This window comes from Toxorhynchites rutilus, chromosome 3 (genome assembly GCF_029784135.1).
Source record: "Toxorhynchites rutilus septentrionalis strain SRP chromosome 3, ASM2978413v1, whole genome shotgun sequence".
Taxonomy (NCBI): domain Eukaryota; kingdom Metazoa; phylum Arthropoda; class Insecta; order Diptera; family Culicidae; genus Toxorhynchites; species Toxorhynchites rutilus.
This window is the reverse complement of record NC_073746.1, coordinates 165,630,601-165,656,956: the sequence shown is the minus strand read 5'-3', so window position 1 is coordinate 165,656,956 and position 26,356 is coordinate 165,630,601. Positions and strand designations below refer to the sequence as shown.

Sequence of the window (26,356 nt, the reverse complement as noted above, 5' to 3'; positions counted from 1 at the left end):
GATAATACATATAATTCTGTCTATTCACTAAAAATATATTTACATGTTTATAGCCAACATACTTGTATAGGGATGTAAAAGCAGCGCTGATTGCGATTTCTCATGAAGCAATATAAAAATTCAAAAAAAAAACACTGGAACCAATAACTGTATGTGTTGTGTGCGTTTCATCTCCTGTTTGTGCTCGTATGTGTAAGTGAGGTTTTGGTTTATTTGGTTGGTTATTGATAAAGCCTGAATTAGGATGCGTTGTTATTGGTGGTGTGATGAGTGAAGTTTGGGTGATGAAGTATTTGCTTGGTTCTGCGATTCCGCTGGCCGCCGGGAGTCGTGTATTACGAACGGTTGTCGTCTTCGCACTGTCGATTGGGTTTAGTTCAGAGCCGAGTAATCTGTACATATTGCTCTGTTCGATCGATATTTACAAACGTGTGCAACGCGGCACACAATGGGAGATTGGCATTAATACGGTGTTTGGATATAATGTATTGGTAGTGATGTGCGCTAAATGTGCAAAACATAAATGCTGTTCAGGTGCGGTGCAGTGCGATTCGGTGCTTATGGATTTACAAACAAATTTACAGTACGCTAACAACACACAGAAACGTTACTATACAGGAAGAAGGAACTAAACATTCTAACCGAGATCTAGTCAAAGATACGTTGATTCACCTGTAATTACAAATAGTTACAAAAAAAGAAAGAAAAGAAAAAATGCAATAAATACACACATTTGCAAACACCATGGTGTAGGGAAAAGAACCAAGAAGGATGGTGTGGTGAAAAACAAAAGCATAATTCATCATTTCGGATATTACAATTGATTAGAATAGAAATTGAATATGACGAAAATGTGTTGAAGAAATTATTTCATGAGCGACAATCTAAATTTATCTAAAATGTGGATTCACAAATAACGAGAGTTAGTTCATAATTAATTCGATAAATGTAACTGGCAACTATGCTCAGCAACGTAAAAGCTTGCGTCAAGTAGGGTTACAGAGCATTTTACTGTAGCATGTTATGTACCGTAAAGAGTTTGAATGGTGAATTGCGATCGTCGTTCGCTTCGAAAACATGAGATATCTACACCGGACCGGACTGGGATTCTGGCAGCTCAAAACAGCGTTGAATGGAGACAACTTCTTGATACGGAACAAGCCACCTCGGCCCTAGCCAACTAGGTATAATGAGTAACCCATGATATGATCTTATCAAGGTTATGTCATGGTATATAAACATAACTTAAAAATGGGTCTTTTAGGGAAAATAAATGCTCTATTTAGAAGAATTATTGGAAGAATATGGCATCCATATTGTTCCTCTGATCCCACCATTTGCAGAGCATTACCGGAACTAAAAAGAACTTACGGGTATAGCAAAGATCTGACATTCCTGGTTGACCGCACTTTGCATATTATTTTCTGTGCATTACCACCAGCAAAAGTGCAAAAACGACATCTTTGAACTTCAGACATGAGAAAACGCATTCAATGCCCATATATACACTCTCAGTTCATTCCATCACTCAGGGAATTAGGATAGGACTCTGCACCTCCCCCTATGAAGATATGATTTCCTTTCAAAAGTTCCACTTCCTTTCAAAATCTCATTAGGCATAAGAATGCCCTTTCCAAGAATCCGCAGTCTCCGCTGAATCAATTGCACTGCATTGACACAATAAATGTTCCGATGGTTCAGCAGTTTCAGCAATTATAATCTGTCAGTTTTGTAATTTTTTTGAGTGTAATGAAAAAAATTATAGGAGGTTGTGTTCAAGACACGACCGCATTGTTGACGTAGAACTACACTGTAGTTTAATTCGAAGCGCTTGTTTATAACTGCGGATATTATTTTTGATGCTACAAAAATTTTTAAATAACCATTCTACCAGTTTGGTCGCCCTGAAATGTTTTTTTTCATTGTAGAATCATTTGACGGTAATTGTTTGATGATTCATTGTTGTGCTCGCAGAACAATACATGCTCGAGATAAGCGCAGCTGTCATCCTTAGTGGAGAAAGTTTTGCTACTAGCAAGCGGAAATCATATACAAAATTTCAGAACGACATTTATTCTCTTGGTGACTAAATAAACGGAATAAACTCTATCTGTCAATATCAATAACCTCGAAAAAATACCAGTGCTTCATTATGATCAAGATTAGCGCAAATGCAATCCTAGTTGAAAGCAGTTTTGCGACTGGCACGCGAGCCCAAATAAAAACTTAATATAACTTATTGAATAACTTGGTATTCGCCAAATAATTTTTTGGTGCACAACCTTAACACCTGCTTCACCATAGCGTCACTTCAATGCATTGATGACAGAAAACAAATAATGTTAATTGCTTGGAAAAAGGCTGAATATTTGCCTCAGCAGAGATTCATTACTATCTCTTCTCCTTGTTTATATTTATCATTACGACTGCATAATTTGCCCGTCAATCAAATAATCCAAATAATCGTCAATCATAGCACAAAAAATATAGGTGATTTTTGCATCGTTACAGGGCTAATGCACACGGGAGCAGAGAAAATGGGGTGGGGATGGGGAAGCACGCACGTACGCATACAAATATCCATACATCGATGGCTTGAAGCAACTAAATATACACACACTTATCTCCGTTTTGCGCTCTTCTCAACAGAAGCCCTTTCTGTTAATATTTCCACAATAGATTAGATCAGCTGTCATCCTTTGCGGAGAGTTTTCCTACCGTCATGCGAAGCCAAATCACTGACAAAATTCCAGAACATTTAATTCTTGGTGAGCTGACGATAGCCTAGCTTGATGATTGCCCACACAATTGTGTTGCTCAGAACCTTAATACAATGGCGTCAGTTTGATGCAATGATTGCAATGCCAGAGACATCAGCGAGTGAGTCGTGAAAATTTGGTCGCGTCCAGAGCTCAATCCGAAACGAAGACATGTGATGACGCAAAACCAAGAAGAACAAGCGATATTCATTGCTTTGAATACAGAACGATACTGAAAGTTTGCCGTCCTTCTTTGCTCGAGACTTTAAACTTCTTCAGTTCATTCGTCTCTAACCTTCAGAAAGATCCTTGGAAAACTTTGCTTAATCCATAATATTACTCCTCCACCCTATTGCCTTGAGAAAGGCATTCGATCCCTCGCCGTCGAGGTCACCCAGCAACGATGTTGTTCAATCGATTTCCTCACAAAGATTAAAATTTGTCTCAGCGAGATTCACTATTTATACTCTAGGCAAATATTCCCCTTCGTTCTTCTTCTTTTCCTTTTTTCACGGAGACTTCATATCTTACGATTTCCCCTTCGTTGCTCGTCGATAAGTTGCTCGTTATTGACAGCTCTGTTCGGAAATGGACAAATGGACAGAACAAATGTATGAGGAAATGGGAATGCTTCCAATTTTCATCAATTTAAACCATATACAGACTATGGGATTGTAAAGTATAGCATATCAAACAAATCTTAGGCAATTTCCAATTCGTTTGGAATATAAATCGCCAAAATCCGTTTGCGTCAAAAATAGTTATTAACGTTAACATTATTTCATAAAAACGTGACCTGTTTTCTGATTTGGCACCCTTAATGAAAGACGTAGTTCTACGTCAAAAGTAACAAGCATAGAACGCTTCTTCTTCTTCTTCAATGGCACTAACGTTCCTAGAGGAACTTCGCCGTCTCAACGTAGTATTACTTGCGTCATTTTTATTAGTACTTAGTTGAGATTTCTATGCCAAATAACACGCCTTGAATGCATTCTGAGTGGCAAGCTCTAGAATACGCGTGATCAAGTCGGAGGAAATTTCTTTGACGAAAAATTCCCCCGAACAGAACGGGAATCGAACCCGAACACCCGGCATGTTAGTTATGACGCTAACCACTCGGCCACGGGAGCACGAAGCATAGACATTTAGAACGCGTAGACATTTTATCTTTCGAATGAAGGGTTTATCATACCATTTCATTCAGTTGTTTAGGAGCTATTAACGCTCAAAATTTCGTTCTCCAGCGTAACGCTTTCGTTTTCAAAACTTTGAACTTACACTCCAGTATAGAAATGAAAGACGTAGTCCTACGTCAAAATTGTGATTGTTTATCGCTGCCTTGTAAAATCACTTTATTGCATCTTTGGTTATGCAAAATTTTCAAAACAATATTTCTAGTGCAACGAGAAAACATGTTTTTATAAAGACTTACACAGGAAAAATGAAAATGTTATGTTTCCAGTGAAAAACTGATCAACTTGTTGCATTTTCAGCGAATTTAAACAGAATTTTCTACGAGCGCTCTAAAGTCGTGGTTTTGTTACATAAAAATTATTCCCGAATTTATATCGTTCATTTTTAGCAACCAAAAAAACTGAAGTATTGTGAGATACCTTTAGAAGTTTTTGGTTAAGTAAAATATTGAAATAATATTCTAAGTGCAGCGAGTAAAATATTTTTCGTGGGTGACAATATAGTTGGCACATCCTTACAAAGGGTTAAACGCGCGAAGGACGTAATAGAAAATTTTAACTAAAAAACGCTATCGTCCCAGCCGTATTCTCTACACCTGGTCCCGTTAGATTATTATCTTCAATACTTCAATGGAACATACACTTGCAGAGCAGCACTTTTCCGAGTACAAAGATGTCAAAAAATGCAAATTGGGCACCTCGCTAAAAGCGACCTGAAGTGGGTCGAAAAACTACTGTGGAAGATTGCTCAAAAGAAGAATAATTATCGAACAGCGACTTTTTGGGACTTAGCCTGAGTGGCCAAAAATCAAAATTTTGAGTGTCTTGAGGCACCCCTAAATCATGACCGATTGAGCTGAAATTTTGCACAAGTCATTTTTTTGGACAAATAAACAAAATGTACATGGTCGGTTCCTGAAATTCGAATCATGTCCAATTGAGCTGAAACTTGGCACAGATCATTTTTTGGGCCAATAAACAAAATGTAGATGGTCGGTTTTTGAAATTCGATGATGAAATTTTTTCCATACATCCATTGCCACCCTAATAATCAGCATACGCGTACATTACGAAAATCTGATCTGTACAAATTGTGTAGAATTGATGGAAAAACATTGCCATCGGCTTGATTTTTGAAAAAATGCAGTTTTTTTAAGCTATGTTACCACCGTCAGTTTGTTGCGGAAACAGCAAATTTTAATCGCTGTTTCCACAACCGATTGGCGTTCATCCATCAAAGTGTGCGAGAATGTGTTACCAATTATTTTCTCCAAAATGCCGCCGTTGAGCGGAGCACGAGGAAGCACCAGGGAGAAGGTTCTACACATTTTCCGACTTTGTAGCATGCGTCGAGCAGACTAACATAGTTGAGAACTCGATTGTAACAATTATGGACAGCACCAATTCTTTCCAATCCAAAATGCTATTGAAAACATCCGTGTTAAATAAGAAAATGCCGTCCGAAATTATCTGATGTGAAGCATATACAGCTCACGCGAGGATGTTTTGAGTTTTGCTATAAGATGCGTTTCGATGGATAATTTGGAAAAGTGCAGCTGTTCGCCAAATCCGACATTAACAATCCAATCAACACTCAGCTTCAATCTATCCGAAAGAGAAACTGAGCAGGTGAGGCAAATAAACATCGTCCAGAAGCTTTGTCCCTTGATTCCTGAACATTCCTGATTCCTGGACACTAATTAATGAGTTTTAACTATTTAGTTACAATCGTTATGTGCAATATGTGAGAACAACAACACACTTCAATCTAGGATTTTTTTTCTTCCAAGATGAGTTTATGAATTTAAATATTTGACTAACGCACAGCACGGACGGAAGTTTGACGTAGGACTGTGATTGTTCAGAACACTTGGTTATTTTCATTGTAATTCTTTTAATTGTTCAGAAATCTGTTAGTTCAACTCTTTTGAAACTCTAAACAGTAGCCCTGGAAAGGGCCGGTTATTGTATGTACTCATAACCTTCAAACGGTTTGCAACAAATAAAGAAATAAGCCAATAAACAAATAAACAAATAAACAAATAAACAAAGTCAATAAGCTTCTGGCAGAAGTTGAACTGTCTAACTGAAAATGATTAATGAATATCAGTGGGACACATAACAGGGTGGAATGGTAGATGAAGTATATGTGAATCGGTAAACAAAAAAAATCGTCATTGATTACACTGAATATGAAATTTATGGGGAAGGAACGAAAAAACAAGTTGAAAATACACACGATTTCGTGACATTTTGAGGTAAAATACACATGGAATCATGAAGTTGCTTTATTTTTAATGGATAGCTATGGTATTGTGATTCCTTTCCATTGTCTCATTCTTGTTATTAGGCATCGGGAGCAATAGCTTTTTCGGTGAAATAATGTTCGTTTGCAGACTATCACAATCAAGTCGTATTGGTTCTACTGCTCAATCTATCATAGAAGGAATTGAGTCATTGAGAATTATGAATATGTGTCATGAAGAATATTAATATTTCATTCCGTTTCATTTTTGTCATGCGATGTAATGCCGATCTTAATAAGTCTTCGCATGATAATCGCTGCATCCTCCTAATTAATGAATGATCACTGTATGGATGACAGTTTCCTCGATGCTTTGATGAAATCTTGCATGAAGTTTGAATGATGAATGAAATCTTGTATCTGATTACTTTAACTGATTTTACTGATTTGTTAGATAGAATGAATTATTGCACGCAATTTTGTGTTACATACAACATTCATGGGAACGAAGTTGGAAGAAAGAATGCATGATACATGATTTACCATCGCATCCACTCGCAAAACATACCTCTTTTATTTGTTAAATTGCTCACTTCTTTTATTATTTCCACCGTTGATGTCTTAGACGAAAAAAATGCTGGATAAATTTGCCGTCTAATGGTATATAATCTAACATATATAGTAAGAACGATTCTGCGTAATATGCATTTGAAAACTCTTAATAAACGTTACATTTCTCGTAGAATTACCCCCTATATAGAAATCAAAGACGTAGTCAATAATTGGCATGACGAGCTTTTCGGAAAAGTTTTCTTTTACAAGAAAGAATGCATATGACTCTCATTATGCTAAAAGTCCATCACGGAACATGCTAGGTGAAATTTGTTGTTCCTGCTCGTTCATTCTATGCCATCAGAACAGACCAAAAAAATCACATCGCATCACAATCAAATTACATCACATCATAAGGGAAATGGGGCTTGCGCTATTCCGTTTTCATGATTTTACAGGGTCATTTTTCACATTTCTGTAAAACTTTGCAGTCGTTTGAAAAGATTTGGTATTCTTTATCGATCTATAAAATAAAAAGTAAAATGTCAATTTTGACGCTTGTGTCACTTTGCGAGATCACGGCAGAGCAATGCGCATTACATCCTTCGCCCGGCTTTTTTCCTTCGAGTTGGTGAATAGATTTGCGACACCATTCACATCTTGACACCTGTCAACTCGAAACGCTACTGCTGTCTACACAAAAGTCAAGTAAGAAGTTTTAAAAAGAATTCACAACCGCCTGCGGAAATTCAATCATATTGCTAGATGGTCATATCGTTTATAAAAAATACCACTCAAAAACTTAAAAATCAACAAAATAGAAATAACAACAGCATTTTCATCGAGCATAGTTTTTGTTTTCATAATTGAAGTCACATTTTTATTGGTACACTTCCAAATCTAACCGCGCAGTTCGAAACGTACAACTACTACTGATTACAGTTTTTTTTTCTCATTTGTTATTTTACTTTGTTTGTTGCGTCACAGATTGTAATACACCTTGTTCAGTAATAACTATCCTCTATATTTGTTATATCATACAAAAAAGGTCCTCTCAATTGTTAGCTGTGTCAACTACTGTTAAAAGTTTGATTAGAATCACATCGCTACGTCCGCATGGATGACGTGGGTAGATATATAAATGTCTATATGTATAAATGGTACCGGATGCATTGTTGTTAATGTGTCTATGTATGTGTAGAGTGTTAGTGTTTTTGGCTTTATTGAACGGATTTCTTTTCGCGTGATAATCGGATGACGAAAGCAGACTTCCATCATCCCCCCCGCAGGCACCACCCAGAGGATGCAAACATTCTTTTATTGGTCGTCTAGTAGCAAGCTATTCAAAATTTAACGGTACAATGAAACAAAGAGGGTTTTCCGTCTGGTTTAGGAACATGGTTCGAAAAAAAAAGACGAATCTCAAAATACAAAATGCTATATCGGAGATTTCGAAAGACCCATCGAAAAAGCAACGAACGATCCAAGAGTTTGGTGGAAACCCTAAGTCCTGCACCATTACGCTTGCACCAGACCGTTGGCAGTTGCTGCAGTGGCACCTGTGGTGGCAGAATTACGCTGCTGTTGGGTAGGAGATGATGGCAAGGGACACTCGAAGGAATGATGCTTCGATGGTTCGTCCCGATGCGGGTTCCTCGCCGATTGGGGACAGTCGTCGTCGTCCTCGTCGTCCAGCTGGGGAGACGACGGTGGTGATGAGTACCGCCGCTGCTCCTCCTGCGTGGCACCGGTGGAAGTGAGCAGATTCACAATTTCCGGTTCCGAGAGCAATCGATAGCGGACCAGACTTTCGGGCGAATTAACTGGTGGCCGAGGGTTGTAACGAGTACGGTTGTTATTTGGGATGATTGTTAGTAGATGGGCGGAAGTTTGTTAGTAGTTGTCAGTTAGCAGCGTGTGGAGAAAAAGAGAGAGAAAGAAAATGCTATGTAATGAATTATTCGGGAGTTAGATTTATTATTATTATGTGAGAATTTCGATGAATTCTAACCAAGGTAACCTCAGTGATTTTCCGTTTATTTCGTATCGACATACCTATCTCTTCCGAAGTGTCATGTAATGTTCGACGTGTACGAAATTTGTTGTTAATTATTGACTGTTCTGCCCTATTTGTATGTTTCGGGTTGACAAATTGAAGATTTTGAACGTTAATATCATTTCAATTGATGGATGGGTTTTGATTCCCATTACACAAATTAATAGAGAATATCCCCAAGCTACGTTAGCTCTGGCTAAACCATATACAGTAGAAATAGTTAACACGTTGACTGCCACGTCAGTCACCGGTGACTGACACCGAGTTTTCGCTCAGGCTGCTTCAGTCACCGGTGACTGACAGTATAACATATGACAATAAAGGTAACTAATATAAGCATATAAGCTTATAAGCATTCCCTTTCGAACAAAAAATCCTTCCACTACGATAAGAAACGTTGGCCGTAACACCTTTAGAAATTTCCATAGAGTTACTATAAAACCGTGGGACTCAACGTGTTAAGCAAATAAACTATGTAAAGAATAAAATTGATAGGTTTTTTTCGATTTCATTCGCTTACATACTCTCACAATACAACGATTAGCATTCTTCCATGCGATTCGGGCGTATGCTTACATAATATGGTTTCTTTGTTCGATGTCGCGTTGCATCGACAAATAGAGAGAGGGGTCTAAATTGGCTGATCTAGCAATTCGAAGTTAGGTAAACTCTAGATAACGATCAGCAAACACCCTGTATTAAAGCTCAGAATTAATATGGGAATATTAACCCTTTGCGGTCGTTTGTCTGCTCTCAGCCACCACACCAAGGAATTATAAATACTTTTTCAAAATAGTAATGCACAGTATGTTCAATAAATAAGGGGACTTTTTATTTAAATCATGGAACACGCAACGGCATCTGTTGAACGTTGATAATATTAGAAAGGTAAAGGTCTCACCTTTCAAACGCTGCCAACTTTATTTAAATCGGTTGACACGTTAAAAAGTAACGCGCTTTTTAATGACAGTATGTTTTGTGCTTGTGTCGTAAAAATACAATGGAACAAAGAGAAAATATTAAATTTTAATTTTTAACTTAGAAAAATATTTAGTGAGACGAACGTATTGATGCAAAACGTGTATGGTGATGATTGTTTAGCTCGTTCAAAAGTTCATAAGTGGTTTAAACGATTTAAAAACTTCTTTTTGGCTTTGAGAGGGTTTAAACTTTTCAGTTCATTCGCCTCTAAAAGACCTGGTCGTCCAGAAGGAAGTAGTCGTGCTGAATTGGTGGAAAAGTCCGCGAAATCATTGCTGTTGGCGGAAATTTCACTGTCAGAATGTTGACTGAAGAATTAAATTCGTGTACCGGTACTATTTGGACTAATTTAACTGACGATTTGGGTAAAAGAAAGGTCTGTGCACGCTTTGTTTCACATCAATCAAATGAAAATCAAAAAAAATCGCTCGTGTAGAGCATTGTAAAGACATCATTTCAACAGCTGAACACGATCCAGATTTTCTTGATTCGATCATAACTGGTGATGAAACATGGTGCTTTAAATATGACCCTGAAACTAAGCGTCAATCTGTAGAATGGAAGTCGACAGGCGAGCCAAAACCAAAAAAAAACAGGAAGTGGGTTATATCTGTGGTATAACCGCAAGAGTGACGTAGGACTATCGTTGATTTAGTGATCATTTGTTTTTAGTTGCATCTGAATCAATTCTGAAAGAATGAATAAATGAATAATTGGGACTTCGAAAACGAGAGCGTTACGTTGAAGGCACAATATTCAGCAATCTACAGAAGCTTTCCTGCTAATTGGACTTGACGATAACGATAACATCTTTCTAGATTCTCATCGATACTCGAAGCCCACCTGTGGTTAATGCTAACTCGATAACCACCTGTTAATTGCACTTGATTGAACAATCACAATGTCAAATGTATTTGGTCGCGGTGTTATATGGATAGAAAACATTAAAATAAACTCATTCGCTTGAATGTTTTTTTCAATTCCCAGGGGAATTTGCAACGAACGTTCCCTGACCGCGACAAGGCACTAACGCCGAAGAAGGCTGTTACCAACAGAGGTCCGGCTAGAGACCTGCAGGGCAGACTGTTCACGGGTCTCAAACACCCTCTTCTCTGCGCGTTTTTTTTTTGTATTTCGGGTTTATAGATCTTTTTCTTTTTTTTTTTGGTCATATATCACTCACGGCACAATGGTAGGAACTGCCAGTCACCGGATGTTGCGGCTCCAACACGTTGTGGGGAATTCGGGGGAACATGCACTGCGTCCTGGAATTCCGTCAGGATTCATCTAGCGGGAAACTCTTCCACCATTCGCTCGGGTAACATTTCCCACTACTCGCACTCGCACGTCACACGGAAACGGATTCTCGCTTTTTTCTCAACCCGTCGTTTTTACTCAATTTTCCGCGCGTGTTTCGTATTTTCACCACTCACAGATTTCGCAGTCCCCATCAAAGTGGCTTCGTTTCCGATCTTTTTTTCAATAGCTCCTCCCTTTCTTTCCTCGAAACCCTTTCCCTTTCCCACTTCTTTGTCAACCTCTCTCTCTTTTTTTTGTTCAATAGGATACGTATTTCCGATCCACTTAACATCACAGGGAAGATTGAGTGGAGAATGAATGAGGAATGACTTGAAAACGGAACATATTTTCTTCGTCGACGTTAAGATGGCGCTAGTCGATGTAAGTTCTCGGGATTAACAGAACGTTACAAACTGGCAGATTATTTTCCAGCAACGATAACATCTTTCCTGAATCTTCTCGACGCTGGATGGCAACCAAAGGAAAATAGTTCCGACGTGTATGTGTGTGGCGGCTGCTCCGATGTCTCAAGCGGAACCGTTTGTGGCATCACTCTCCTCCTAATGGATTCCCTTCTGGCCTAAAGTGCACAAACAGGCTCTTGGTGACACCGTTCTTCAGCGCTTTCATGATAAAGTTAGCTGCACCACAAAAGCGACAACATGCTCCAATCGCAGTTCAATTATAACTGAGTGGATTCCCGAGCGGCGCACGCTTATATACCGATTGGTGATTTGAATAGCATGTTTTGAAAGCAATTTTAAAGCTATTGAAACAAATTTTTGGATGAAAAAGCAACAAGTATATAACGCATAGATATTTTATCTTTCGAATGATGATAAATGATAAACACATACCATTTCGTTCGGTTGTTTAGGAGCTATTAACGCTCAAAATCTCGGTCTCCGGCGTAACGCTTTCGTTTTCGAAACTTTGATTTTACGCCTCGGTATACAAATGAAAGACGTAGTCCTACGTCAAAATGCGTTTTCAGAAGTCCAGAATCAAGACAGTGTTGATCACGTTGTACGATTCCAAGGAATTGTACACAAGGAATTTGTTCCAGAAGGTCAAACTGTTAATGGAGAATACTTTTTACAAGTTTACATAGTTTCATTTTACATCAAGAATTAGTGTTAGACCTGAATATCTAGAGGGGAAACAGCTATTTTTCTTGCATGATAATGCATCAGCTCACAAAACCAAAAAAGTTCGTGAATTTCTGATGAAAAAACAGATTTATGTCATCGACCACTCTCCATATTCTCCTGTTCTATCACCATGCGAATATTTTCTGTTCCCTAAACTGAAAATTGCCATGAAAGGAGCTTTTACGCTTTTTTTTTATTTTTATTTTTTTTATAATTTATTCAATACAAATGATTACTAAGTCAACTGTAGTCCCACGTCAACATTGCGGTTATATCATAGATATAACCCACCCGTTTTTTAGCAGCAATAACGATTCGACAGTCATCCAGTTAGCAACGAATTGTCTTTATCAAGGCTGAGAATTATGAATATGTTTTTTTTTCGTGGCTAGATGCGGATAAACTGAAACAGTTTAATACCTCTATAAATTGTGTAAAAATAAAATAACTACTCTTTATTTCCGAACTTGAAGAAATGGCTAACAGGAAAAAGATTTTATTCAAACGAGGGGGTGATTGCAGAGAAGAATGACTATTTTTCAGACTCTGCCAAATAGAGTAAGGTTTACCCAAGCTCAAGCTGTACTTCTGCGTTCAAGGATTCAGCCGTGGTTGGAATACCTGCTCCGAAGGGTGTGATGTAATGGGACATTGCAGTTGTTCGACCAGAACTGCATGTGAAATATGATGAAGCTTGCTGACCCCTACACATTGAGGTCCCACTGGCTCTGGAGGTTCCAATGGGATGGGTAGGTAGACTTCCATCAATCCGAAGACCCATCAATCCGATAAAACCCATTCAAGTGATACAACGAGATATGCGCTCACAAATGAAACAATAATGTTTATCACTTACTTAACATTTATTTGTACTTTTTATATTTTTCTTCTCAGTGTTCGCATCGGTGAAGTACACCATCATTCTATTGGACATCGTAGGTGTGGTGTGAGGGGATTGATGGGATTTGCTATAGTACGGCTACTATTATTGAATGTTTTTCTCATCACTGTCTGTGTTTTGCATACATTGAAACATCGGATATACATCTAGTGCCTAATGTGTTATTTTTGCGTTTGTGTTTTCTTTTTGTTTTTGAATCACTAGAAACAGTTGGTTTTCATTAAGAAAAGGTACATCCAATGCTAAAATGACCTAAGATTTTTACTGGCTATATGATGTTTGTATATGTTCGACAGATGCAATTTTTTTTAACCTTTTATCGATAAATTTAGACACGATACCCAAATTCTAAGGTGAGTTAATACATTACTGTTGTTTATTGGGTTCACGTGTTGATCGCTTAGCGATATAAATATAAGTTCCGGTTCACATTAAGGATTGTAGCAATTGGCCTTGGGCACAGAGTTTAAAAAATAATAGTTTTTACTATTGTTAGTTCCGTGTAGTAAAAATGCTGTCGATGCTCAACGCTTGCGTTGTGAACTATAGAAAGGGCGTCTTCAGCAATGGATTTTGGCACGATTATCATTTAACACGATGCATGGCAAGCGTGAACCAAATATCGGTCTGTAATATTAAAGTAGTAATGAACCTCCCGGAACGTACCTTTGAAAGTAGGTCAAATGAATACATATATGCGTCAGCCGATCTAGATCCTTTAACAATATTCTTTTTAAAAAAAGCCAAGCTCTAAGGTTTTTTTTCTGTATTTCCACACTGGCTATAAATTCGTACTCTATCAGTTTATCACAAATCGCGCTTATTTATTTGTATTTTTTTACTTATTTGTTCATTCATATTTCTTTGCCACATGAAATCATCGGGCCCGTAATCACCCACCCAGCAACAGCTTATACCTGGCACACACGAGAAAAAGTCGAACGTTTCAGATTTGTACCCCCTCTGAGATGGGATTCGTGGGAACATCTTCGTTCGCAGTGTCACAGTGTCAATCGATGAGATTTGGGAGAGGTTCTGGCAGAATCCAATCTATTACTGAGATAATGTTTATATATTTGTTCTTAACAAGTGCTATGGATCGTAATGTCGATTGCAATGTTCATTCTGTATACAGTAGAGCACTGATTACCCGCAAGCGAATGATCCACAAATACGAATTTCACAAACAAATTAGAATTTTTCAATTTCTCAAAGAAGCCAATTATAACACATGTCCGAACATCCAAGTGCAATATGACCCAGCGGGTGAGTCGTAAGCTGCGTTAGCGCCGAAAAACGGTATAAAAGTGACTGTATTTGTAAAAAGCGAAAACAAACAAAGCACGCAGTAGTCTGCATAGGGAAAAATATGGCGTGAATTCAGCTATCCTCCAATGTCTATGTCCCCCAATCAGCCGTCTTCGCGACACCGAGAAAATGTGATTTGACGGTAATATTTAACCCCCTTACACAAGGTCTAATTGCATCTATCCCAAGGTTATGGTGATCGTTATCGTCCCCATTGATTTTAGAGTTCAACTTGTTTGATCGAATTAGTGTGAAGATTTTAATTAACCATAGTGAAGATATGGTAACCTCTGGTTAGGTGGCTGATCATTGTCCTAATGTCAGCGTAGGACTCTAAACAGAGATGTGCACGATGGTCAAAACTCGGCCCTCCGAAAGAAAAAGCGCCAACAGGAAGATCAAAATCGTAGCAATGATACACAAAAGTTCTACGAGAGGCTAAACAGTTCGCGCAAAGCTTACGTGCCACAAGCCGACATGTGCAGGGACTTGTACGGTAACCTCGTAAAGTGGAGGCAGTACTTCAACGAGCACCACAACGGGGATGTAGCAGAAAACGAAGGAGGCATGGTAACAGAGTTAGGGGTACGTGCGGAAGATGACCGAGTACCGGCCCCCGATATGAAGGATGTTGAGGAGTAGTTTGGTCGACTGAAGAAAAACTGAAGAAAACAGTTGGAGTTGAACAACGACCTAATGAACTGTTGAAATGCGGCGGTCATGCACTGATGAGAGCGCTGCACTAGAGGTTCTCGGTTCGAGAGGTTCTGCAGAAATGTCGCGAATACAACGTGCCTTGGCATCATTTGAAGTACTCCTGTGGTTGAGGAAACCGTGCTTACATTGGCCTCCGGAAGACGCTAAGAACGAATAGAGTTCGCCGTCGAACGAAGCTAACCATCTACAAGACATTGATTGGACCGATAGCCTTCTACGGACACAGAGGATCAACGTGCCCTTACTGTCTCCGAATGTAAGATGTTGTGTATCATCTACGGTGGAGTGCAAATGGAAGATGGGACGTGAAGGCGAATAAACCACAAGTTTCAAAATCTGCTGTTAGAAAAATCACTCATCCGCTCAGCGAAAATCGGGCAATTACAATGGGCTCGGAATGTCGTATGTCGTAAGAACATCGAACGATAACCCAGTGGAAAAGGTTCCGTCTTATAGAACGAAAACAATTAAGGCAGTACAGGGGAACTTCGATATAACGTACACATTTTCAATGTGGAAAAAATCTTTTCGGAATAGGTACTAGGAGTTTCATGTCAATCTCACAGGTTCAACAAAGGTCACTTAGTGGCTCGGGTATAGGTACTCGAATTTCAATTAGAGCATTGGAAATCTCATAAAAACAATCTATCTATGTATTGTGCATTGTGAACAAGCTGTTTATAGTCGCTTGTCTGTAACCGTAGCCCATAATCGGGACATTCATTCGAAATTAGCATTTTTGTAATACATGCTCTTCAATATGGCTTGAACACTTATGCTGAATAATGAAGATGCAAACTGTCATTTTATCTATTTACCCTTAAGGTTTGATTCAGTTAGAATCTGGAATTGTTCATTTTATAGTGGCGGTCGTAGTAGGCGTATATCATATATTTTGACATCAAATTGTTTGGAAAAAGAACTGTATCTTTCAACGGTGAAAATTTCAGTTGATCCGTTTTGTTTTAATAAAGTTGTGCAGGATGGATGCCGAGAGAATAAATTTGATTTTGGACACCTTCATTGGAAATTTGATATGGTCACATACTTAAATTGCGAAATCGCTGAAGGTAGCTAAATCGACAATGTATGATCTGTTGAAACCATTTCGTGAACGTGCGACTGTTGTTCCGATGGATCAGAGAACGCATCTTAATGGAACATACGATCGGAAGCTGAGGTTGAAGGTATTGATATAATTAACGCAAACCCGGGACTCTCGGACTAGGACAACGCTACAAACATAACTTTAACCAAAGTACCATCCGGATAATCCATATGTAAAATCGTTATTTCTGTGCCTGAAACCAACCAAACAGAACGCTGAAGCATAACCTGGTGGGCGATAGACGCGTTCGAAAATTGTACAACAAGGTTTTGACGAAGTACGAAGGATGCATGCTAATGGATGACGAAACGTACGTGAAGATGTATTTTGGACTGTTCCCAGGAAGTTCTTGATTTGGTGAGAGATTTGCAGCTGTAGACAGAAAACCAATGTTCTCGTCACAAACATGACAATGGACACGAAAATGTGTAGGAGAGAATGCCTACAGAAACTTCCGGTGAAGTTTTGGCCAGATTTGGCAAGCTGCCACCACAGTCGAGAGTGGTACCGTGACAATGGGATCAATTACATTAAAAAAGATATCAATCCTACGAATTCCCCCAATTCCGCCCAATCGAACAATATTGGTCAATTGTCTGTTACATAAGAATATTTTTGTAACTTTAACCAATCTCGAGATACAACTGGTTTTTTTTTATTCCGGATTCTAAATGAATCAAGTTTTAATCAACAGTATGGAGGGAAACATCATCGTCAATATTTACTAACCCTACCCAAACAGCAACACAATAAAGTAATATAAGTTATGTTCCTGGTATCTTTGTTATGCTTCGATATAACGTACAATTCGATACAACATATAATTTTGAAAGAGAAATGTACGTTATAACGAAGTTTCCCTGTATTCTAGTCTAGAAATTTGAAATAATAAAAAAAAAATTCTTCATATTTATGAAGTTTAGGCATTCAAAAATAAACGGTTGGGAGGACTTTTCGAAAATTCTATTATTAACCGAGTTAGACACAATTTAGGGATGCGATATCTAACCTGGGACGGTCATAAAAATAAACTTCAAACACGTTGTTCTCGGAACTATTTTTTTTTTTTCAAGCTGGCGTACACGATATTTCCAGTTCTACTGAACCGATTCATGTCGAATTTATACGAATACAATCTGCATGCATCTCTCTATCGCATGAAATGATATTTTAAAATTTCACCATTTATTAAAAAATCGGGAAACGTAAGAAATAACATTTTAAACCGCATTTTTTCCTTCAAACAGTCCCTATTTTGTCAAAAAACATATTTTTGACTTGTTCATGCGATAGCGACATCTTTACTGATTCAGAATCTGGTCGTTTTTTTTGTTTCAGATAACCAGAAGGGCTGGAACCGTGTACGCCATAGCACAACGCCTTACTTCATCGGCTTGTAACTATTCTGATTATGAATATATTTTTTCCGTTCAATTTTTGTTTTATTGCTAAAAAATAGATAGCAAAATAATTCAAATATTCTTTGGTTTATTTTTACGAAGCTCGAAAAAACGTCCGAAATTCATGTCTCTACACTAGAATACTCCCTTAAGCGCAGCCGCCAGATGGCGAGGAACATTAATTACAGCGCCGGCGTTAGCGCAATAAGAGACCTTAGGTGTTTAATCCACTTTGTCCATTTTATTTAGGCTTATTAAAGTTTCAGCTGTAACAGAACCTTTTTCGATTGTGTACATGTTCATTATCGCCTTTTCGGCAAAAGTGTATTACTCTTCGGTATTCTACTGCTCCGCCTTTATCTTCAAAAATGGTTTCACGGCTAAACTAGTATTGCATAAGCAATGTATGTTTTCAACTGCAACCATCAAATTCAATTCAATAATTGCAAGATTTTACAGATTTTCAAATGGGCCTCTTCCAAACAACACAACCAAATGTAAACATTGAACTCATATCCAGGAATGCTAGATGACTGTTTTGAATATATTTACATGGCACGAAAAGAGTCTTCACATATTGAACGAAAATGAGTAATTCAATACAACTACTTTATTGGAAATACATATGTATAGATTTATAACTTTTCTTGATAAATCGTTGATTAGATGAACAAACATTGCCCCCAATAAAACAATAATAACAAAACGTCTGAGTGATGAAACCATATGCTCGAGGAAAAATATCAATGAAACCAAAAGATATATGAAACTTATTCCTTTTTTTTATTTTTTTTTTTTATCTTCGCTTATTTTTCGTCGGCCTATTTCCGCCACTTTAGTGCCAATCACCGACATCAGGGAGGCGACTCCACCTGTTCCTACCTATCAGACTCAACAACTCATGAGCCGGGCCAACTTCTTTTACTTCCGCTCCGAAGGAAGACGTAACCAGAGATTTTTCGCCTCAGAAAATCCCAACGACGCCAGCTTATTCCTTTTTGTTAGGTTTTTTTTTTAATATTTTGGCAATGAGAAAAGAGTATCGATTGATCAATTTTAAAATTTTTTGTTGTTTTTCTCAAAACAAAAACATGTCTTCTCATCTGACATCACTGATCATACCGAGAAAAACTGACTGAAGTCTCTCCAGTCTACCAAATAAATCATTTCATTGAAACTCGTGTACTGGGATATTTTGCTCGTCTCGACAGTGACTGAAGCCGTTTTTGCTCGTCTCGTTTTCTGGAATAGGGCCCAAAAATTGAAAAATCTCTCTCGTCAAAAGAAACCGCTCTATGCGCGTTTCTTGAAACGACGGTGCCTTTGATAGTGCTTCTTATCTATCAATGGCACAAGCTATGAGAAAAAGACACTTCGATGACTGCATAGTCCAATGGATCCAGGGCATGCTCACACACAGACGAATCACCTCGGAGCTGGGCGGCTCATTGACATCTGTGATTGCAACGAAAGGTTGTCCACAAGGAGGGGTTCTATCACCTCTCCTTCGATCACTTGTAGTTGACAACCTTCTGATAAGTTTAGAGGTAAAAGGATTCGAGGTTGTGGGCTTTGCCGATGATCTAGTCATAATGGTACGTGGCATGTTCGACGATGTATTATCGAGCAGAATGCAGATGGCCTTAAACTTTACACAATCTTGGTGTATCACAGAAGGTATGAGCGTAAATCCCTCAAAAACAACAATTATTCCATTCACCAAAAAGAAAAAAAACTGCATCTGCAGTCTTTACATCTTGGGGGAGAGGAAATAAAAAGCAGCGCTTCAGTGAAATATCTAGGTGTTATCTTAGATGCTAAACTAAACTGGAAAGCGCACTTAGATTCAATAACCAGCAAGGCCAACTCAGCCCTATGGGCATGCTCTAAAATGATAGGAAGAACATGGGGCTTAAACCAAAAATGGTTATGTGGGTCTACACTGCAATTGTGCGGCCTAGGATAACCTACGCCTCACTTGTATGGTGGCCAAAGACTAAGCAGACTGTAGCTACACAAAAGCTAAACAAACTCCATGCGTTGCGAAGCACTCCTTCAAAGGCATTGGAGGCTATCCTTCACCTGGTACATTTGAACCAATATGTTCAGCTAGAGGCTAAACAAAAATACTAGACGGGGACAAAACTGGTCACTTGAGCATCCTGAATCTCTTACCCATTGGACCAGCCTCAGAGAAGAACAGTGATTGGAAGGAACCTAGGAGGTGGCCCCAACGTTCGTAATGGTTCAATCATGTTCTACACCGATGAGTCGAAAATGGGAATCAGAACAGGTGCCGGAGTGTATGGTCCCAGAACAAAAATCTCTGTGATTATGGGAAGCTGGCCAACAGTTTTTCAGGCAGAAATAACTGCAATAATAGAATGTTTAAATGTCTGCTTCAAAAGAAAATATAGACATGCTAACATCTGCATATTCTCAGACAGTCAAGCGGCACTTAAAGCTTTAAATGCTTTTGAATGTTCTTCAAAAATCGTCTGGGAATGCATTTCCTTTTCACGGCAATTAAGTCAGATATGTCGGTACAATTGTACTGGATTCCTGGCCTGGCGGTATAGAGGGCAACGAGCGAGCAGATGAACTTGCCAGGAACGGCTCAAACTCACCATTCACTGGTCCAGAACCATTCTGTGGACTTTCTGACTGTGTGTTGAAAAGTGAGCTGAAAAAATGGGAAGACCGGGAAGTGACAGCCAATTGGATGGTTGCAAAACTTAAACAGGCGAAAAAAATTATTACGCCGAGTATTAAAATAACTCAACAGCTGCTAAGCCTTAGAAGGAAAGACTTCAGCACATTCACTGGTCTTGTAACAGGACAATGCTCGAGTAAATACCATCTCAAAAACCATGTCGCTTTTGTAATGCCGAAAGCGATACCTCGGGACATTTGTTCTGTAACTGCGGAGGTATAAAGGAAATTTGGTCTGCGTCGCCGATCAGGATTATAAATTTTATCAAACAGATTATTCCTGATTGGCACCTATTTCGCTATAGCTTTCAGTCTACTCCTTTATCAATAAGTAGTAGATAAGCTTGAAGTGTAATATAAAAAGGGGTATACCACAATAGTTTAAAATAATGGACGAAGTGTTCACAACCAACAGGAGAAAAAATCACCGTCAATTGATGATTGTTACGTGGACGTAGCTTTTTCAACTAGCACATCTTCATTAACTCACACAGATTATCGAATGAAGGCCCTAAGTTTTGAACTCATGATCGTTCGCTTAGTAAACGGACGCGCAACGAATGTTGCTACAAATTTGAGACTTTTCCTACACGAAATATCCAAATTTCAAAAATACTTGTTTTTCGTTGATATGCTATGTATAAAAATATTGACTCTTCAAAAATAATACAAACGGCCATGATCTCATGTCTCGTTAACTGAAGTTCGCCGTTTTATGGCAACATTTGAATTATGTATTACAAAAATCAGCCAGCCGCTGCCCTGATCCTCTCTGATTTTTTTAAACTTTGTACTCATGGTGAGAGCTCCTCGAAATCAGTGTTCATTATTATATCACCAGTTTTAATCACGAATGATTTTTTTAGATTTTTTTGTTTTAATTTCCCAACAATTTTGTCGTACGTACAAAAACGTCGCGACAAAAACGACTGTTTTCCGGCTGATTTGGCATTGAATTGGTCTTTCTCCTTTATCGTCGATCGCTGCTCGGATTCTTCACCAGAAGAAATACTGGTATTTCGAAACGATCCACGATCTACTCAATTTTCGGACTTCTCGTAAGTTCTGCTCAGTCAGGCCATGCATCATCCCAACGTAGTTAGGGAAGGAACAATATTTGGAAAATATCGTGGTTGTGTTAGGACGTTCCGTTGGAGTGTTTCCAGGTAAATTTTAACGACTTCCGCCACATATGGCTGAGCATTGTCGTGCCACAAAATAGCATTATCACTATTTTTGCACACATTGTGGTCGTTTTTTTTGTGTTTTTTTTTTCAACGGTTCAAAACATACAACACCGAGCTAGTCTCACCAATTACACAGTATCAGCTTCAAATCATGGATGTGTGGCTTGACAGTCGATGTTTGTTGATGACCTCGGTAACGATGATTTGTGATTTGTGCTTCCCCGTTAACCGATCCGATGCATAAAACCCATCCATTTTTTTAACGTTGGAGCGGTTGTTCGCAAGCAAACAAAGAAAGTGTCACTTCTCTGGGCTTCAATTCGAAACCCACTTCCTGTGCTTTTGGCCCATTCCCAAAATTCGTAAATGGTACGACATAGCTTAGTCCCTGTGGACGTGAATTCTCATGAAGAAGTACCTCCATTTCAGCATTCCCACACCTTTCTGGGTATCGATATAAAAATCTCCAATCACTAAAGCGCTGTAATCATTCAATCGACATGCTCTTTCACTAATAGCGATTCCACCATAAGTATCAACAATCATTTGACGCACTTCGGTCGCTTCTTCGAATTAAACACAAAAATCAAGACACTTTGTTGACTGGAATGCCTCCATTTTCACGCAGAAAATATAGTTGACACGGATGAAAACTCTTTATCATAATGATGGTAATTTGTTTACAAGTATCTAAATTCATATTGTGACATTTGTGACCTTTTAACATAGGACTTAATTCAAAATGAAAATATAAAAATTGAACATGTAATGAAAAAAAGGAAGATTCCGAACACCGAATGACGATTGCAAATGTTTTCTCTATTCAACACGATAAAGAAGATAATTATTAAATAGATACAAACCATTGTACAATTGAAAAACGTCAAGCAATATCAAAATGAAAATCCTGCGTTCTGGATGGTTCTATCTGTGCTCCTAGTCGGGAACGAGCAACAATATCAATACCATTGCAAAAAAACCGCAGCTAACCATCGTGCATCATTCTGTTCAGAGGAAAAAAGAAAATGAAGCAGTACAAAGCCTTTGCTGCGGCAAACCGTCAATTCTATTTCGCCATACTGAACGGGTGTTTCTTGTTTCAGATTGCATTCTCAGGATATGCACAAAGCAAATTCAGTACAGAGCTTGCACTGACGCGAAGATGCAAAACGCCACTACGTTAATTTCTAACAAAAGTTGTCGAAGTCCACGTTTAGCTCGATCGATCTTGATAAAGCTAGCCTTGCGAGGATCACACTGGGACGATATCGTGACGATCAATAGTGAGCCGACGAAAGAGCTTGGAAGTGTACAAAATCAGAATAGGAAACGACCCTATAAATCAATGGCCTACGTAGGCATCTGCTGACGACTAAGAAATAATGTTCACACGATGGAGACCTACATCAGCAATTATCGGCCTCCGCGGCGTAATAAAACGCACTACAATGTATGGAACAAAGCGAGTTCCAAGAAATCGTCCGTAATCTAAACACACAATGTTCGGCAGTGACAAGTGGAGAATTCAATCACCATGCACGATGTCGCGTCCTATTCCGTGGACGGCGCATTTATCGTGGCGATAATAATCGCCATCATCATTTACCACTGGCGGAGGAACGCCAAGCGACTACAACAACTGGAAGGGGCGCTGCGGAGAAACCGCCTGGACCATGCGAGCGCTGTTTGAGCAGACGGCGCAGGACACACATGCGGAGGAGCACATTTTGTGCTTACCAAGCACCAAGTATCAAATGCACACGAAGGCAAGAACATTCGAACCACATCAAACTCTGTAAAAGTAAGAAATAAAATAACCAGTCTAAATCTAACCGCCGAAGTGTCCGTACATTTATCCGAAATCCATGTTGGGCCTTTGCCCAACATTAGTGATTAGCATTATTCAAAAAACAGAGCTGAAGAGCATCACTTCCAGGGACTTCATTGCGATTTATTATAAAATAGATGACGCAAATGTCTTCACACCTTGTTAAGATCGACTTTTTATTCATCCAGATGATAATATATAAACAATATCTGTTTCAACAATGTAAATGTGTCCTTTTACGATCAAAGACAAACAAAAAAGAACAAAAGACGAAAAAAAATGCAAGCAATTCAAACCAATTGTGATTATGGTTATTTCCGCCAAACCAATTGTAAAACATCCAATAATTCTTAGATCATCGTTCTTTGACACTGAAACACTGGCAAACAGAGTATGAAATCTCAACAACAATTTTAAAAAACAATTTCCAGCTTATACCACTTCTTTAAGGTCCGTGTTTGCTGTTGCAGTACGCCCGGTACTAACGACCTCGGGCACCACAATCTCTGTGCTACTCCGACCGCTGTCACTGTTGCCAGCATCGTCAAACTTACCACAGCCACCCCGACGACGACGGCTGCCAGCAGCATTACTGTCACTACTATTGTGTTCACAGTAGTCATTGTCGTCGTTTTCGTCTTCGTCAATGTCCGCGTTATTATGATCATCATCACCATCACCACCACCGCCACGGCTACCGTTGCGTTTCACGCTACTGTTCACGGTGGTGTCGTTATCTGACGACCCGTTGTAGCAAGAGCTAACCGAAAAAAGGGCGTGCAGTTTACTGTGCTTCTGGGGCTGGCTTGGGACTCCCACCTGCGCGGATGGACCGTGATTGGTGGTGCTGCTGCCAGTGCCAAACGTGGACGATGAAAGGGAAGATGAATTGGAGGATGAAACTGATGAAGATGAGAATGACGATAGCAGCCCACCAATCAATGGGAGCGAGTCGCGCCTCGGGTGGGACTCCGCCAAAGCGGTTGGATCATTGCTAATGCTACGACCGATGGATTTCATAGGGGTGGTCTTAGTCGGGCTTGAGGGGTTCGACACTTTCTCGCTTGAGTCTATCGCTGTCGATAGACGTTGCTGTTGCTGGGCACCCGATTGCGACAATAGACTGAACATATCACATTTATTGCTACTACCACTAACACTGCTACTAGTACTAGGTTTATTTTGAGACTTACAGTTAGTGTTACTACTGTTATGAGCACTAAAGGTAAATATCGCATTGGACGACATTCGTCGCAGCTTGTTGTTTAGCTTGTTGGCTGCATTGGTTACCGCCGTTTCCACTGCCGAGGCCGACTTTTTGATCGGCGATTTCGGACCGGTCGCCAGTTTTGATTCTACAGCCGCGACTGTCGCCGTTCGGCCGACAATCGGCAAGTCTGTGATGAGCTTGTGATGGTGGCCGTCGGTCGGACCCATAACGTTCGGATCGTCATCATATCGATGATGATGATTGAGATGATGGTGTTGTTGTTGGGAGTGAGACTGGTTGTGATGGACGGCGGCAAGTGGTTGATTGTTATCACCATTGTTCTGACTTACAGTGTTGCCATCATCGTTTCGGTTGCTGCTGTTCGTGTTGGTGTTTATGGTGGTGAGGTGATGGCGGCGAATGCTGCTGACAGCGTTCCCTGTTGGTGGTTGGTAAGCATGACGTTAGTACTGGTCTTTTGGGCAGTACTTGGGAGTTTATTTGTTTTGCCGGAGGCTTGGTTAAATGGCAATATTGGTACGTGGTTCGATATTAAGCTATGATTGGTGAATAGAGCGTGTACTGAGAGAGAGAGAGAAAACATGTGATGCTGGGACAGTGATGCAACAAATATCTAATGGTCCAAAATGAAAACAGTGACACAAAAATGCACTTATTGCTAGATTGTGGTTGTTCGATGATTGCGGTGGTATGGAATTGATAGAATCATGATCTCCGTCGTTTGTTATGAAATTTATCATGAGCATTAGTATAATGATTATGGACGAGAAGTGACGAAGCGTGTGGAAACATAAACATACCTTATGGCGATTACAATTGACCAATTGATGCATTTTACGTAGCTTTTCTTTGTTTTATAGGCACAAGAAAAAGAAAAGCGTTTTGTTGAAATAGATTCTATAATTGTCGTCTAACACATTGATTCAACTCAAGCTAACATAGCAATTACAAGTTACACTTCAACAGTAGTCCTAGGCCAAAAGCGTGTATGTCTTCATTTATAATACGCTCCATTTTCTGCTTAAGACTGAGCTAACTTAGTTAACTCAGTTATTGTTAGCTTAGTTAATAATATGCTAACGAACATAAATTAAGCCCTCTCTCGCTAAAGGTCACGAGATCAATTCTAACTCCCGACATTCTTCCAAAAATGGAAGTAAAAGTGACGAACCAGCCAAAAAGTGTTGCGTGCGTTCAATCAGAAGAGCCGGCTCATTTGAACGGTATTCTACTAGTCAAGCCCTTTCATTTGATACCTATATTGATGGGGTTTTGACGAAATTAGTTGTCTGCCATTTTGTAACGTCCGCCATCTCATAAAAGAACCGTGGGTCTTTTTTAAACCGAGATTATCAAAGATTATCAGCGTGAAAAGGTAAGAGCCTCTCTCCCAATGTAAATTGATTCCGACCGCAAAGGGTTTAACGGTCGAAAAACCATTATGAAATGCAGCTTCAAAGATAAGAAACAAAGATTTTTTTACATCGTAAAAACACTCAATTTAGCATCCAAAACGCACAAAAGTTTTTGTGAAGCCAGGGAATCAAATTATTTATTACCAAAGAGATATACAGGGTGCGGCAGCATAACTTCCTTTTTTGAAATGCGCGCCACTCAGTTAGTTGATGTCATAGCGGAGCGCTAGTGGTCTCGTTCTAGAGGGGATACTGTAAAGTTTTGTCCCGACACGGTTCAGTCGCCATCATGTGTTGGAATAGTGAGGAGCGT

General features: G+C 39.2%; 1 protein-coding gene across 2 annotated transcripts in view; it reads right to left on the bottom strand.

Annotated features, from left to right (window-relative positions):
* Positions 1-678: 678 nt before the first annotated feature.
* Positions 679-26,356, bottom strand: part of LOC129779428 (putative uncharacterized protein DDB_G0279653) — a 202,902-nt gene continuing 177,224 nt past the window's right edge. Inside the window, exons 9-10 of one of the 2 annotated variants that reach the window (XM_055786905.1) lie at positions 24,591-25,046; positions 679-8,572 (exon numbers count right to left, since the gene is read on the bottom strand). In XM_055786905.1, the coding sequence (XP_055642880.1) occupies positions 8,268-8,572; positions 24,591-25,046 (761 nt within the window). In that variant the 3' untranslated portion in view covers positions 679-8,267. Of the gene's footprint in view, positions 8,573-13,080; positions 25,047-26,356 lie in introns of those variants that run through there. The other variant, XM_055786904.1, reaches the window with a different exon arrangement.